General features: G+C 39.5%; 1 protein-coding gene across 1 annotated transcript in view; it reads left to right on the top strand.

Annotated features, from left to right (window-relative positions):
- LOC149817445 (UDP-xylose transporter 1-like) overlaps positions 1 to 16,935 on the top strand; it is a 43,461-nt gene that overhangs the window by 22,655 nt on the left and 3,871 nt on the right. The window contains exons 2-4 of the mRNA XM_089985376.1: positions 8,027 to 8,077; positions 15,044 to 15,188; positions 15,300 to 15,484. Coding sequence (XP_089841502.1) covers positions 8,027 to 8,077; positions 15,044 to 15,188; positions 15,300 to 15,484 — 381 coding nt within the window. The remainder of the gene's footprint in view (positions 1 to 8,026; positions 8,078 to 15,043; positions 15,189 to 15,299; positions 15,485 to 16,935) is intronic.

The raw sequence follows: 16,935 nt of genomic DNA, 5'->3' as shown, positions 1-16,935 counted from the left end.
ATTTCACGTCTTGTTCAAGCTCATTCTGTCTTAGACCGTCTACAAATAATTCATATTGTTCCATGAAACGAAACATTGTTAAACATGAATACAGGGTTTTCTTCAGCGTGGCATGCATAGATTCGGCTCTTTGTGTGCTTATCATACCTGCACAAAAGTATTGTCTTCCATATGCCAATGCCCACTTCTCTTTTTCTGCATATAAATTTTGTAACCACAGACAGTCAGCAAGGTCGTATGTCTTAATCATTTTGTCCCAATCTGACTTAAAGGTGACCTCGTCTACGCTATGAAGTACACGCCTTGTAAAATGTTTGTCAAACCCTGTATTCTGATTAAATATGTGTCCTATGTTCTTTGCTGCATTTTGAAAGATATGCCACAAACACAGGCGATGATGTGCATCTGGCCACACATGAAGCACTGCAGCCGCAATTGCGTGATCACCATCTGTAGGTACAGTTTCAGGATGCTTCCCGTTCATTGCCTGTGTAAATACTCTGAACAACCACTCAAAGGTTTCCTTGGTCTGGTCATACACAAAAGCACCGCCTAATATACAACTCTGTGCGTGATGGTTCACTCCCACAAACTGCGCAAATGGCCACTGTTCAGTGTTAATCTTTATTGTAGTATCAAACACAAGCACATCATTGAAGCATTCATAATCTAATCTAGACCTTGAATCTGACCAAAACATATTCACAGCATATCCACCTGCATCCACTTGCATTGCACTAAAGAAACCATGTTCATTGCTTGATTTATTCTGTAAGTAACGAACCAAACAACATATTTCTTTGTTCTTCATGTTATCTGTCATCTTCCTGCTCAAGTGGTTTCTAAGATCCAAAGGTGTGAATGGCACATTTTCGCGACCACCATCTATGCGGGTAAACAAATTGTATGTCTTCCTTGGTGCATTGCCGGCGCTATCGGCTATTTCAGCCATTGCAGCATGCGCTATAGTTACTTTACGATGTGACATTAGCATAGGAATCATAAATGATGCAGATAAATCATGATTATGATCACTGATTAAAGTATGCACGACAAATTTCCCATTCGGATGTCTTCTCAAAACCAATCTCGCCTGACATCCACATCTTGATTCTGGCGTGCTCCTAGTTGGATTTCCCATTGATTTCTTCCAACCTTGCTTGGAACAGACATATGTCTTTCTAACCAAGACACCTTATGCATTTTTTGACCAAGAAAACCTTCTCACACTGAAGCCAACTTTTAAGGCATAATCATTATAAAATTTATATGCATCTTCTTCGTTATTAAAATGCATTTCTTCTACAGGAACATAGTCAAGTGCAATTCCATGTACATTCCCAGTTCCTACGGTTTTATTAAGTGTACTGACATCAAAATCATGATCATTATTGAATTGCATTTCTTCTCCTGGAACATTGAAGTCAAGTGTACTTTAGTGTACATTCCCGGTGCATACACTTTTATTATGTGCGTTGTCATGGTAGTCTACCTCATCATTGAATTGCATTTCTTCCACTGAAACATTCAAGTCAATAGTGGGTCTAATGCCTGCACCCTTCTTTTCATGTGCATCGTTAGTGCAGATGTTCAATTCTTCAGTTGGGTCATAAGTATAGATATTCAATTCTCCAGATCTTTCTATTGATTGAGCTACATCGTCTTTATTACAACCTGATGATAAGCTCAATGATGTTTTAAGCAATATATCAATTTGTGTTTGCAGCAACATGGCAAACAAGTCAATATTATCTCACAAAAATGAGAGTCTGTTACTAATACAGCGGTTTAAGATACAATGCATATGATGAGTGAATGTAGGATACCTGATGGGGTAGAGGCCCTTCCTAGCATCTGCAAACAAGCATTCCTGTCAACAGGTCCCAGCGTCTTACAAATATCGATAAGTTTCCAACCTTCGTAAGAACAAGATCTACCTGCAATAACCAAACAAAGCCTTAATGACACACAAGACGACATGCCTTCTTCATCGATAGCATGATGCTGGGAAGCTACTCACGCCGCCTTGATGGAACTGGTTGGAATGTTTGTGCATCATTGCTTTCTTCCTTAATGCCTAACAACAACGACAAATAAAAGAAGACAGTGGAATGTTTTGTAAGCAATATATCAATTTCCGTTAGCAAGCGGCATAGGTTTACTACGATTTAATCAGGATGCATATAAGAACGGATACCACTAGGGTTACGCAAGTCAAAGCAACGATTTAATGAATGAAAGTATCAAAGCAAGTGCGGTTTGATGTTTGCTTATGCTGAGCATCGACGTGTCGCTTACCATGCCAATAAAATAAACATGTCGTACATGTGTGTTGACGATAACGCTTTCATAATATCCACGAGGCTCTAAAGCGAGTTCAATAGAAGTCGCTGAGAGAGCAACGATATGCATGCGAAAATCGCCCCGCCATGCGTGTCAAGATGTGTTTCTGCACCCAAACGTTTTCAAAGTCTGTGTACAAATATCTTACAAATACACATTACAAAACATATAATATCTTACAAAACGATATGTATAGTGATTTGTCAGATATTGAAAATCGATACGGCAGTTCAGTATTTATAACTTACAACTCGACGATACAAAAATATACTATCTAAAAGGTCGATAAATATATCGCACAATAAATTACAAATCGATAAGGAAGAACTTGAACATAATAGCAAACAAATTGATATTAACTAACAAAAATGTATCTCACAAAAACGAGAGTCTGTTACTAATACAGCGGTTTGAGATACAATGCATATGATGAGTGACTGTAGGATACCTGATGGGGTAGAGGCCCTTCCTAGCATCTGCAAACAAGTGTTCTTGTCAACAGGTCCCAGCGTCTTACAAATATCGATAAGTTTCCAACCTTCGTAATAACAAGATCTACATGCAATAACCAAACAATGCCTTAATGGCACACAAGACGACATGCCTTCTTCATCGATAGCATGATGAGATGAAAAGCTACTCACGGTGCCTTAATGGCACTGGTTGGAATGTTTGTGAATCATTGCTTTCTTCCATGATGCCTAACGACAGCAGAAATGAAGAGAAGACACTGGAATGTTTTGTAACACAAGGCAGGCACGAGAAGGCGACAGTGTGTTGTACAACAGGATAAAAAACAAGGCGGAAAGCTCGACTGGAGACGAAGGCAAAGTTTGCGTTGATAATGGGAGCAACTGTTACAGCAGATGGCGCAGGCAAACGTCTCCACTTTAAATGGTTAACATCAAACTTTCTGGATGGAGGATTTTTTTGTCCTTTTCCCCACCCGTCGTTTCACAACTTTTGAATAGAGGATATTTTTGTCATTTCCTCGAACCGTCATTTCAGGGCAAGAAAAGCAAGTAAGGGTGATTAAGTCTTTGCAACAGCACCAGAGTCCGATGCAAAGTTATGTCAACATACACGGGAATACGAGCCCCATGTGCATGAATACGTGTCGCTCATTCGATCCCCCGAACACGGACGTGGGATTCAGTGAATCATCGGGGGCGAACATACACAACCCTCCCGGTCTTTTTTAACATGATCTTGAACAAAGTGGAAGTCGATTTCCACGTGTTTGGTGCGAGCATGAAAAACAAGGTTTGCAACTAGATATAGAGCTCCAATATTATCACACCAAAGAATCGATGGTGTAGGAGAAATGAAGTCAAATTCCTGAAGTAGAGACTGCAGCCAAAGCCAAATGAGATCTGCAGTTGCACATGCAAGAGATTTGTACTTTGCCTCAGTGCTAGAGTGTGTCACAGTTTTCTCCTTGTGAAAGGACCATGATATGGTGTTAGGTCTAAGAAAGGCATTGTAACCTCTTGCCGATTGTTGATCATCGAGGCAGACGGCCTAATCGGCATCTGAGTAGGCACTGAGTTGTTGTGAAGCGGACTTTTTGAACACGAGACCATGATGCAGTGTGTACTTACCTGAGATAACATAGAATGTGTTTAACAGCCAACCAATGTGCAATAGTGGGTGAAGCATGTACTCACAAACCTTGTTCACGAAGAACGCAACATCAGGTCCGGTGATAGTGAGATATTGTAAATCCCCAATAATGTTATGATACAAGGTGGCATCATGAAACAAGGTAAAGTCATCATGAGATAGTTTGGCAGATGTACCCATAGGCATTAAAATGGGCTTAGCATAAGCCATGGAGGCTTTGTGCAGGAGCCTCAAGGCATAAGTACACTAACAGAGATGAAGCCCAATGAGAAAGTAAGTGACCTCAATCCCAAGAAAATAATTTAGTTGTCCAAGATCTTTGCTAGAGAACTTTGTGCCTAAGTGTTTGATCAAATGTTGAATGGTGATAGACGAGTTACCTGTGATGATGAGATCATCAACGTAAACCAGCAAGTATACAACTAGCCCATTTTGTTGAAAAATAAACAAAGAAGCATCAAACTGTTATGGAGAAAATCTACAAGAAATGAGATACGAGCTTATCCGCTGGTACCAAGCACACGAAGCTTGTTTGGGCCCATAAAGAGTGGGATCTAATTTACACACATAGTAAAGATGGTATGTATCCTCAAAGCCTTGAGGTTGACTCATGTAGACATCTTCCGAAAGTAGACCATTTAGAAAAGCATTGTTGAATTCCAACTGATATATGGGTTAATGCATAGACATTGCAAGAGCAAGAACCACATGAATCGTGATAGGCTTAATTAGTGGCCTGAATGTTTCAAAAAAGTTGATTCCCTCTTCTTTATGAAAACCCTTGGCAATGAGACGAGCCTTATAGCGAGTGATAGAGCCATCAACATGATGCTTGATTTGTTTAACTCATTTTTAGCTAATAACATTAAAATGCTTCTAAGGAGGAACTAGATGCCATTTGTTGTTTTCGATAAAGGCACGATGTATAAAGGATGCTATGAAAAGACCTGGGTTTGAGAGAGTCGTCATAGACCGGTTTATCTTGAGATGGACATGATCAGTAGGTCGATCGATAGGAGGAGGAGGAGCAGTCACGAGGTGCGGTAGTGTGGAGGGGACGATGAGTCAGGATGAGTGGAGCTGGGTGTAAGCACTGAGATGTCGGACGGAATAACAGGGACCACTGGTGGAGGGTTTGATAATGCCATGTAGAGAGACTCTGTTAGATCGAGTGCAAGTGGGACAGTCAATTAAGTAACAAGGGGAAGTGTCTCAGATTCAATAGAGAGAGGAGGAAGGACGACAGAGGACGTGATGCCCCATTGAGAGAGGTTCGGTTGGGAAGGTGAGGGACACAAGTGGCTTAAGGAAAAAGACATTTCGTCAAAGTAGACATGATGAGAAATGTAGGTGTGGTGAGTGATAGGATCAAAACAAATGTACCTCTGACGAGAAGCATAACCAAAAGATAAACATGTCTTGGTTTTTTGTTGGAACTTAGAGGTGTTGTACGAAGTTATGAACAGGTAGCAAATAGAGCCAAAAACACTAAAGTGTTGATAACTAGGTAAGCATTTAAAAGGTAGCTCATAAGGCATCTTGGGCTCAAGGACTAAAGTTGGCAGCCTATTGATAACGTAAGTTGTTGTCCGAAAAGCATTAACCCAAAAATCATAGTTGAGGGAGGCATGCTCAACATACTCTATTCGGCTTCCACTATGTGGTGATGTTTGTGTTCTACCATGCCATTATGCTCAGGTGTGTCTAGACATGAAAATTTATGGAAGATGTGTTTTTGTAAAAAAAAAAAATCATGACTAATAAATTCACCACCATTGTTAGATTGGAAAGACTTAATAGCGAACTGAAATTGATTTTCAACTATCTGCTTAAAGTTCTTGAAACAATCAAAAACTTGAGATTTAACATGCATAGCGAAAAGCCATGAGAAGCAAGTGAAGTCATTCACTATAAGAAGATAGTACCAAAAAACTTCATGCAAGAAAATCAGGGTTGGTCCCCAAATGTTGACATGGAGAATCTCAAGCAGAGAGGTTGTGCAAGAAACTGAGTGACCAAATGGAAGCTTATGGGCTTTTCTAATGAGACAGTTTTCACACACCTTTATTTGTCTATCCCTACTAAATGAAATAGCATTTTTAGAATATAAAAATGAAACAATTTTTTTTGTTGGCATGCCCCAAACGTTGATGCCAAAGGTCAAATGAAGCTTTTATCCCTGCATAAGCCGCCATCATTTGATTATCTCTCGGCTTAATTAGATAGAGATCTGCACTAGTTTTTTGTCTCTTAAGAAGAATCTTGCATGTATGTCGATCCTTGACAATGAATTCAAATGGGGTTAATTCAAAAATGCAATTATTATCTTCAGTAAATTGCCCTATATATAGAAGATTTTTTGTGATATTGAAAACATGCAGAACATTTTTCAAATCAAAGGTAGCGTCATTTGTTGATAAAACAAGATTGCCAATGCTCGAAATAGGAAGCATCTTACCATTACCAACGATGATGAAGTACTCGCTTTCTTGATATTGAGGTTTATTGAAAAATTATTGATCATCCATGGTAAAATCATTTGTCGCACCCGGTGTCGGGATACTAGTAGTCATCATTGCTTAATTGTAGAGACATTGCTGAGAAGGCCTTAAGAATGTCTCAATAATTTTTAGCTATGTGACCATGTTTGCCACAATAGTAGCAAGTAATAAGTCCTCGTTGATTTGGAGGATTTTGTGTGCCATGATTAGAACTAGGCTGATTTTGATTGAAATTTTTTCCTTGGCCCCTACCCCAGCCGCCTCTGTAGAAGCCACGCCCACGATTGTAGCCTCTAGAGGCATTGAAGGCAGTCAAAGAATTTTCTTGTGCTTGAGGTTGTTTTGGGTGGAGCATGAGAACATGCTTTTTTTATTGAGAAGAAGATCATACAGATCTGCAAGGGAGTGAGTAGCAGCTTCGGTGGTGATTGAGGTAATAAAACTTTCATATTCAATAGGCAACCTGTTCAAGGCTATTTAGACAAGGGCATTGTCTTCCACAGGATGATTTTCTGAAGCAAGAGAATTGGCTAAAAACTTGATGTGATCTAAGTATGATACATTCCTTCTTTATGAAAGTACGATCTTTTTACAGAATCATGAGTCTCAACAGTGACTGAGATCAATAGATCTTTTTATGTTTGTTGTGTGCCCTTAAGTGGGTGATTTATGTGGATTCATGATTGTGTAATCGATCCATTAGTGGTCATTAATTGTAATTGTGTGTGTAGACATCTTTGTAGTTCATTACAGTTTTCCTCACTTCATCATGCATTCTTGGCTTGGTTTATGTGTTAGTGATGTACCATGTGAGGCAACTTCATACGTTCCTGTGGCTAGTGATGTTTTTCTCTCAATTGTTGGTCCATATAATGGTTTGTGTGTGGGCACTGACCTTTGTTCTGATGATCCAACATGATCTTGTATTTGTGTCAACATTATTTTTAGCAGGGCCCTACATGGTAAAGTTCCTTTTAATAGGAAGGTATTGCATCTGTTTCCTTTGTAGGACCTCTCTGTTTTGTCTCAATTTTTTTCCCAGTTAGCTGTTTATACCATGTCAGCTTTTCTGGTCAATGTGTAAGTTAGTTGTGTACTCTTCTCTTATATAGATTTGATCTTAAATAAATATGGCGGTGTACTGTCATGTCATTGGTATTACATGCCCTTTTGGTCATGCACATGAGGCAAGAGTTGGAGTGGGCGTAGGATTGAGACTATATTTTTGCCACTCCAAGTGGAAGAATCTGTATACCTAGTTATTGGCCTGTTTCACCAAAAAAAAGATTTTTTCTTGATTGAGGACTAGCATTTGCTGTGCAATTACTTATTGATTAAAAGTTTATTACTTTCTGAACGATCAACTCTATTTAGTGAGTTTCTGCTGACTCATTTTAAGAGTTCTTTGTGAGCAATGAAATTGCTCAAAATTTATTAGATAGAAGCTTGTCTCACAAATTAAAATAATCAGGTGCATATTCATGTAACTATTACTGTATCTGGTTTATGCTTCTGATAAATATTTCTCTAGCTTTTCTTATATTTGGGATTATGAACAGGGCACCCCAGTTAGTGAGCGTGCTATTCCAGTTGCAATATTTGAAGCCGATGTTGGTAATGATTATCTTAGACATCCTCATTAATGTTATTGATGAATATATCTGGAATTTTTTTTCATGTTGAAATTTCTTTTTCATTATCAGAAATTATGAAATTCTATGTAAGGAAATGGTGCAAGATCTCATCAGATGTGGGCATCAGGTCTATAATTGATTGGTCCTATTAAAGGCAACGGCTTAGTTCAGCTATTCAAAAGATCATCACTATACCTGCTGCAATGCAGGTGGTCTTATCCCCGAAATTGTCTTTGTTTTTTTTTTGTGTTGGTAATTATAATATCTATCTTAGAGAAGGTACTCGCTGCAGGTCTCTAATCCAGTTCCCAGAGTGATGCACCCTGACTGGTTGCATAAAAAGGTTCAAGAAAAATAAGATAGATTTCGACAAAGGAATATAACCGATATGTTTAATCCATTGAATAGAGGTGCACAAAGTAATCTTTCAGTGCATGATACCAATCATTTAACAGATGAAAGACATGTTATGGACTTAGAAGACATTGGTGTCGGGCATTATTTCCCTGACAGGGATGCGACCAGTGGTTCATGGTTGTCAAAAAACTAGTGGGCAAACTTTTTCAAATAAGTCTTCTCCAGGATCTGTACTTTGTTCTGCTGGACAGAAAAGGGATGACGCCTCTGGCGTACTTCCCCAAGTGTCAACTGAGTTCCATCAAAATGGCAGGTCCATTGAAATCATTGATCGGAACATTGATTACCATGGGTGGCTTGAAATAAGGAAGAGAAAATGGAAGGAAACTCGGGAAGCAAAGAAGGTTCGGAGGTGTTGTAACATGGAAGAAGCATCATTTATTATTCTTTAAATTTTTTGGCTGATTTATTGCTTTTTGATCAATGATTTTTCTTTTCTTTTCTTTTCTTTTCTTCCTCTCTTCCTCTCTTGTATTCTAAATTCTGATAATTTGATCTCACAAATTTGTGATTCTCATTTGAAAGAAGAAATAAGAAAATGTTTCTCATTTGGGATAGATAGAAAAAAACATGCTTTATGTCACCAAGTTGACGGGACATCACAAGTTCAAAACCCATAGGTGCCATCCCTTTCCAAAACTGGATGTACACACCAATGGGCAGGAAGAACCTCAAAGGGTTTTTTACCAACTGGAAGCTAGCCAATGGGAAGTTGGTGATAGGGGGTTTCCTTTGGATCATCCAAAAAAAAAAAAACTCCAATGGTCCAAGTGGACATAAATGCTCAGTCTTCCATTTGTCCAAATTCCATTGAGATTCCCATGCCTCATTGGCCCTTACTGCTCCTTAAAGAATGAATACAGTTACAAGGGTAAAACCCCAGGCCGATGACACAACAACTTCAATGATCCAATAATCCAATTAATTAATCATTGAGTGATCGATATTGTGATAATTTTTAAACAAACCATCCAAGTGTTGGATCCCATCAAAAGAAAATGTGTTATCTTTTCTGTAGAATACGTTCTTGGATGTAATTTTAACTTAGTTAATTGCTTTATCATTCGAGATGCTAGCTTGTTGTCAAACTTCAATACATAGATTAAATATTTACAAGTCAATCAATTTCACGAGAGATACTTGTATATATAGAAATATCAATATCAAGTATGTCGCATCATGCCCTTAATACATGAGATTCAATTACAACATCATCATGTTATCTTGCATACCTTGAACAAAGCATGGATTGGCTCCCTTCACATGCACTGTGGTCGAAGGGGCAATCTCCACAACTTGCTAATAGATGCCCAATGTGCTGACGGGGTTTTTTGCATGGATATTGTTGGCAAATAAAAGACCGACTTCTGAAAAATTGGCAACCAACTTGATAATAGATGCCCAACGTGCTGCTGTGACCTAGAACCGGCCACTCATCTTTTTTGGTACTGCATTTTTTTTGCAAGAGGTTTTCAACCAGGTTTCAGACCAACGGGAGCTCTTCTTGTCTGGTAGGAGCAACTAGTGCACGTCACCTTGTGTTGAGACGTTGCAGGTTCAAAGCCCAATGGTATAGTTGTATAACTGGTAGGGGTCTGCCTAACCCCAGCTTGCCTTTCAAAAAAAAAAAAAAACATATTTCAGAATACTGTTAGTTGGACCAAAAGAAGTCTCAAAATCGAAGAAATGGCGTGTAATCTGGAAATGGTGGAAATGTTAGGCATGGTGGCGTGTCTGGGAAGATAGAAATAATCGGGTATTCAGGAACAAAGCCTCAACTCCAATTAAGATTTGTCATCTCATCGAAGGCGATGTGGTGAATGTGGCCCGATTCAAAGTTGGAATAATGGATAATAACTCCTAAAAATCACCCTCTGTTCAAAGGGACCATTCACTGCTGCAGTTCTTGTTTATAAGGTGTATGTGTGCACTGATCTCGTCTCCTTTTTATGAGGATACCTCATCCTCATATCAAAGATATATGTGCTGATTACTGATTGCTGATAAATAAAATTTTCCTTGTTACTCTAAAAAAAATGGAATATGCTAAAAAAAATACATGAGATTTAATTTGTAAATCAAACTTTCAAATTTTTTAGTTTTTATAGATTATTTTAATATCTTGGTGCACTATAATTTCCAATAAGTGCTACTTGGGTATGAGTGCCTATAAGCCAAGCCAAGTCCAAGTATGGATCGTTGCTGTAATTAGGAGTGTCAACGGGTCGGGTTTACCCAGACCCGACCTGAACCAAACCCTATAGGGTCCAGGAATGGTGATAAATAAGATGACCCGTGTCCAGACCTGGGTATAGTTTATGAAATTTTATACCAGACCCGGCCAGAGTTTTGATTAAGACCCACAATTTTCAATGTAAAAATGCTGAAAAATATTGTTTTACCCGGTTTGATTCAAGTAGTTCTTATCGGGTCTGGATATAGTTTTTAATTCTTATGGTGGACCTGATTAGACCTGGGTCTGGACCGAATATACCATACCCAAAAAAATTGACCTAAGTCTTGTTCCATCTGGGTCTGAACCAAACCCAATCCGTTGACACCCCCAGCCCCAGTTGTAATTACTCGAGCTTCTACCGGCCCGTTTTGAGGAATGGACTTACTCTTTTTCTTTTTTAACGATGGAAACTTGTAACCCAAACCTGCTGCCTGAGAGAACGACGGTCTTTAGGGGAAAAACTAAATTAAGGTTATTCTGAGCAAAAAACTTCTTCTCCCGGATACCCCTCCTCCTCTCAAAGGGCCTCCAACTGCCTTCTTCCAAACAGTGTTTTGTCAAAGTCAAACTAAGCCGCTCAAGAGTCCGAGTTTCTATCATAGCCCACAAGGGCTCTCATCTGCTAAGGGTGCTGTGTAAAATGTCACCGAATTGACCGATGTCACAAGTTCAAAACCCACTGATGGCATACATCGCCACAAGGTCAAGGCTAGGTGTACTCCATGGTGGGCAGGGGACCTTAAGGGTTTTACCAACCAGTGACCAGCCAAAATATGCTGTCCGTGATGGGGGGTTTAAATTGGATTATCCAACAAAAAAAAAAAAAAAAGTTAGCTAGGATTCATCATAGCTCAATAATAAAGTTAATTCAATCATTGACTGTTCAAAGTCATTTGGTCCGAAATGGCTATGTTCATAGCTCAATAAGAAAGTTAATTCAAGCATTGGGCTCTGGCACAAAAGAAACCTGCTTAGTTTAGAGAAGAACAAAGTTTTTTTTTTTTTTTTGTATCTCGTAAACGATAGAAGCGGTAAAAAGAAAAGGAAAAAAAAAGTAAGAAAACTGTAATACTATTGGAAGTTTAAATGAATCTTACCATTCTAACCACCTTAATGTATACTGCCAGAGAGCAGCAGGTTAATTTGTAGCAAATCTAACCACCCATTTTCAGAGAGAGAGAAATGAATGAAAAGTTTCACCAAACACCATGGACTCCAATGAGTTGCTGGTTGCTTGCTTTACCAGAAATTCCATGAAAAGGGATCTTTTCAACCCACCAACCTGACTTGGATCCAAAGTCTCACTTTTCTTAAGGAGCCAAAATTAAGCTGAACAAGCTAAACAGCTTACCTAAACTTCATTAACCACCATGAAAACCAAACCACATTTTCCTAATTACCGAAACACCCTTAATCAAATTATCAAATGCTCAAAAAAATCGTAAAAGAAAGAGAGACTCTTTCCATCCCACAACACACTGGACTTCACCCTCCTATACTTCTACTTCCCATGGTAGACTATTTACACTGCTGCTTCTGGATTAATTCAGCCAAGCTTATGGCCATCTTGCATTATAAGCTGATTTATCCAGCATATTAATCAACATGAGGAGAAAGAGAAACATTTCATTAATCAAACATCATCAAATCAAGTACAAGTAAGAGAAGTGGTCAAAGACACAGGAGTATGCATGACTATCAAAAACCAATCTTTCAATAAATGGATGAACATGGCATTCATTATCTTATGTTATTTTATTCTTCCTTTGGGACTCCTAGTGGGGGTTGTTCAGAAACACAAAACCTGACAAAAAAAACAGGATCCCTTTTATGCTGTTGGGATCTATACATCTTCCAGATGGACGTTACTGAACCCACCAAATCTTTGCACATACTTTCTGCCCTTCAATAGGAGAGTTGGTTACACCAGCACGGTGGTTACCCTTGTGGTCAGGGGGGTGCTGTGTCAAGCTGAAGTCTTAGCATCAAATCTAGCTGGCGCATGGGGGCTGCCGTTGCTTTATCATAGTTGGGGGGCAGGTTGGGTCCTCAACCTTTCATGGAGGCCAGCCCATTATGGACATGTTTGAAAGTGAGAAAATTGTAAGAAAAGTGAAAGTAGGAAAGAAAAAAGTATGTTTTTTTCAACCGGTTTAAATGAGAGAAAAATAAATTCAAACAAAAAAGTTTTTTCTAAAATGTATTGTTTTTTTTTTTTAGGTAAAAATCCTCAAAAGAAAATTTTTCATTAAGGCCTCTGCCCAAGAATCCCAAATGACCGTCCGTGTTGGGGGCTGCTCAAGAGGCGTAGGTTGCCATTGGTGGAGAAGTCGAGAGAAGCGTGTAGACGATGACCACGAAAAAAAATTTTACTTTATTGTTATCATGCTACACAAACAAGCTAAACTTTTTTATTTAGAAAAAGTTATCATATCAAAACTAACTATTGATGGGCAAACATTTTTTTACCATAAGATTTTTTCTTGGTGAGGGTTTTCCTTTCTCATAACAAAAATATATAATAAAAGAATTGGTTACTTAATCTGTAATGACCGACCCACGCACTCATCATAAAAATTCACCACGTTAGGCTCCGTACATCGAAGAGATGGACGGCAGTCGCCGCTCCACAATCTAAAGCATCTTTCCTTGGGAAGCAGACCAGGTCATGCTGAACATGAGCGTTTTTGCTCATGCCCACATCGTGGCCATCCGATTAGCATTTTAAAAAGTTCAAAAGTCAATAAAACCACGTGGCATTCATCCAAAATGCAAACAGACGGCCACGATGTCAGCATGAGCAAAAACGCTCATGTTCAGCATGACCTGATCTGCTTCCCTTCCCTTTGGGATCGGGGGGTATTTTTTGGTAATTTATGACGAATTCTCGTAATTGAATTGAATCAAGAGGGTATTATCGTAATTGAAGAAGGGTTAACGTAGAGGTGTGGGAGGTGGCATCAGCCCCGTCACCCGCCTGACAGCGGACTTAACGACGTTAGGCGCGTGCGCACAAATAAAAAGCGCGCAGAAGCAGAGCTTCGCCAGTTGAGTCAAGTCTCGACGCTCGCCGGACGGACAGTCGGTCGTTCTCCGCGACGACGCCCTCCTCTCAGACCGGCGTATTCTCCGGAGAGTTGTCGGAAAAACTCGACTTGAACGTAAGAACGTGACACGTGTGCATATCGCAAGACAAAGAACCGGGATCGTAAGGTCAGTATTTTCTCTCTTCCAGCGATCGTTTTATGTTCCTCTGCATTTCCCTCTCTCTTAGTTCTGTCATTTGGAACGGTAAGCTTCGGCGCTTTAATGGTCGCTACTCGTGGTTTCCGGCAAGTGCGTCGCATTCCGACCACCGGCGGCCCTGACGTGCTCGTCGTAGTCTCGTGTGAACCTCTGTTCCATTGCATAATGAACGTGTCAAGGAGGCTCCCTCTTTTCCTTGGGAGTTTCTGAAAGGCGTTTCCCGGCTGCTGGGCTGGACTACTGAATCAAATCGGTTCTTGAATCGTTGTTCTGCTAAGCCGGATGGCTCAGCGAGGGATACCGGAATCGGTTATTTGTGTTTGTCAAACTCGCCCGAGTCAGAGGTGTCTCAGCCAAGTCTTAGTGACGAATCGATCCGTGTATCCTTTTCGTCTCAGAGTTCAACTCTGGCCTCTCGGGGAGGCTCTGCGGTGCTATTCGGCTGTCCAATCGAGTCGAAACTTGAGACGACTCGGATGAGACAGGCAAATTTGGCAGTTTTCGTTTGTCAATTTGTCCGAGTCGAATCACGGTTCGAAAATGCCCGAGTCTCAACGATAAAATCCCAGACCGACTCGGTGCTCGTGTCCCCGCTGGTATGCATGGTGGCCCGGAGACCGACGAGTAGAATCCTTCCCGATGACGTTGCGCAAAGGTGAGCGGAAATGACTGAATTGTCCTTTTGAAAAATGAAAAACTATTCGTAGCGGCATAGGATTCTTGTTGGATTAAAATGGGACCGTCGTGGTGGGAATTTAGTTCAACATAAAATTCATCTGAAGTCAGAGTTCCTAATCTTCCAACTTGGATGGGTAAATGGGTCGAGGTCTTCTGTTATAAGGCCCATGACTTCAAACTCCGGTCTAATTAGCTTGAACGCAAAACCTGCAATTTGAATTCTTCGTTGGAGATTTGCGGAAACAAAATTCACTATAAAATCGAGTCAATTCGAGCACTTGCTAATGTGAGCCATGTTCTGGAATTTCCATTCCAAAACTCGCAGTCCAGCTAATCCAAACACAAATATTCTTTTTGTTTTTCAGCTGCAGGTCGAAAGATTTGAGGAGGCGATGGAGGGCGCTGGTTTCCAGTTGGGCGTCATCGGTGCACTGGCTCTCTCCGTCGCGTCCTCGGTGGCCATCGTTATATGCAACAAGGCCCTCATCAGCACCCTCGGGTTCCCATTTGGTCTCTCTCTCTCTCTCTCTCTCTCTCTCTCTCTCTCTCTCTCTCTCTCTCTTTGATTTTATGTAATAATAACATGTAGAGCGCCTTCTTTGCTGCTGCTGTGTCTTGCAGCAACGACATTGACGAGCTGGCATTTGGTGGTTACATTCGGCACACTCTACGTGGCGCAACGCTTCCGTGTTTTCGAGACGAAGTCGGTGGAGATGAAGACGGTTACGCTGTTCGGGTTGCTCAATGGGGTCTCCATTGGCCTTCTCAACCTTAGCCTTGGTTTCAATTCAGTCGGCTTTTACCAGGTCAAATCGCAACTCTCTCTCTCTCTCATGTTACAGATTAATTTTTTGGAAAAATTTGACTAGAATGGTATATATATATATATATATATATATATATATAAACCAGTGTCTTTACCAAAAAGGGAGTCATTCGGTTTGAGGTTTCCACTCTCCTGCAACTTGTGTTTTGTATTTATTTATTTTTTTCTGTTAAGCATGCTTGGGGTTGAGGTCCCCTCCCATTTCCCTCGCCATGAAATAAGTTGGTGCTAGCATACTCCTATGGAGAAGACCAATCAGGAGGTTTGTGCTTCCATTATACTTCATCCGCTTTCTTAAATACAACACTTTACATAATGGGGAAAAGGGATTACGGTACAAAATCCTTCAAAGCAAATTTTCCAAGTAAGTAACGTGGAATTACTATAGCAATAAAACAATACTTGCCATTATGGTTTTCAATTAATAATAATTACCATGTTTTTAACTTGACGCTAAAATCACCGCATTCTAATCTTCATATCTCTCGCTAATCTAGCATTCTAGCTTTGTTCATTCACGTCTAAAACGGGAAGTGATAGAATTAAAATAAGTGACAAATAGCCAAACAGAAAAAAGAGTTGATCGCCAATCGATCAGCTGCTTCTATATATACTATAAATTTTGTCCTTCCATTTGGATGAGCTATACATAAAACAATAATTGCCATGGTAGTTTCGTAATCAATAAAAATTAGCATCTCCCTTATCTGGAATCATCTTTTTTTAATCTTTACTTCTCTCTCCCTCTTTATCATGAAACGGGGACGGAGAAATGCTATGACAATAAAATGGTAAAATACATTATAACGTATTAATTAATAAAATTTAGCATATCTTTGAATAATTTACTTATTTTTGTTAAAGAAAAGATAAGATTCATCTGATCCTAATCTTCAATGGTGAAAGAATGGTAAAAGTGTGAGTGAGATCATAGTTGCATAGAAACCATATTTTGCCCTCCGTGTCTGTTTCAGGCGCATATCAGTTTTAGAACATTGAAACTGACCATACGGCAAAATGCTACGAAACTGCTTTCAAAAATATTGAAACCAGATTTAGAAACACCAAGAAACTAGTTTCTAAATGCATATGATACTCGTGACTAAGAATATAGGAAACCAGTTTCTTATATAAGTGAAATCAGTACTAAACTTGGTTTCATCCATAAACGCATATGAAACTCATCTCTAAGAATATAGGAAACTAGTTACTTATATAAGTGAAACAAGAACCACTTTAATTTTTTTATATGTGTGGATCTAGCTTACTTCCATTGAAACCACTTCGATTGAAACTGCCACGGGAGGTTATTTTTTTTTTTAATTTAAATATGATTTTTGTACCTTTTATATCAATTTCATAATTGATATTTGAGAAGACATGTGCATACTTGCATATACTTCTCATAAATTCTTGAAAGATGCAATCCTT

The sequence above is a fragment of the Nuphar pumila genome, chromosome 13, assembly GCF_984573655.1.
Source record: "Nuphar pumila chromosome 13, dmNupPumi1.hap1.1, whole genome shotgun sequence".
Classification (NCBI taxonomy): Eukaryota; Viridiplantae; Streptophyta; class Magnoliopsida; order Nymphaeales; family Nymphaeaceae; genus Nuphar; species Nuphar pumila.
Note: the sequence above shows the minus strand (reverse complement) of the source record. Positions and strands in the feature narration are given on the sequence as shown.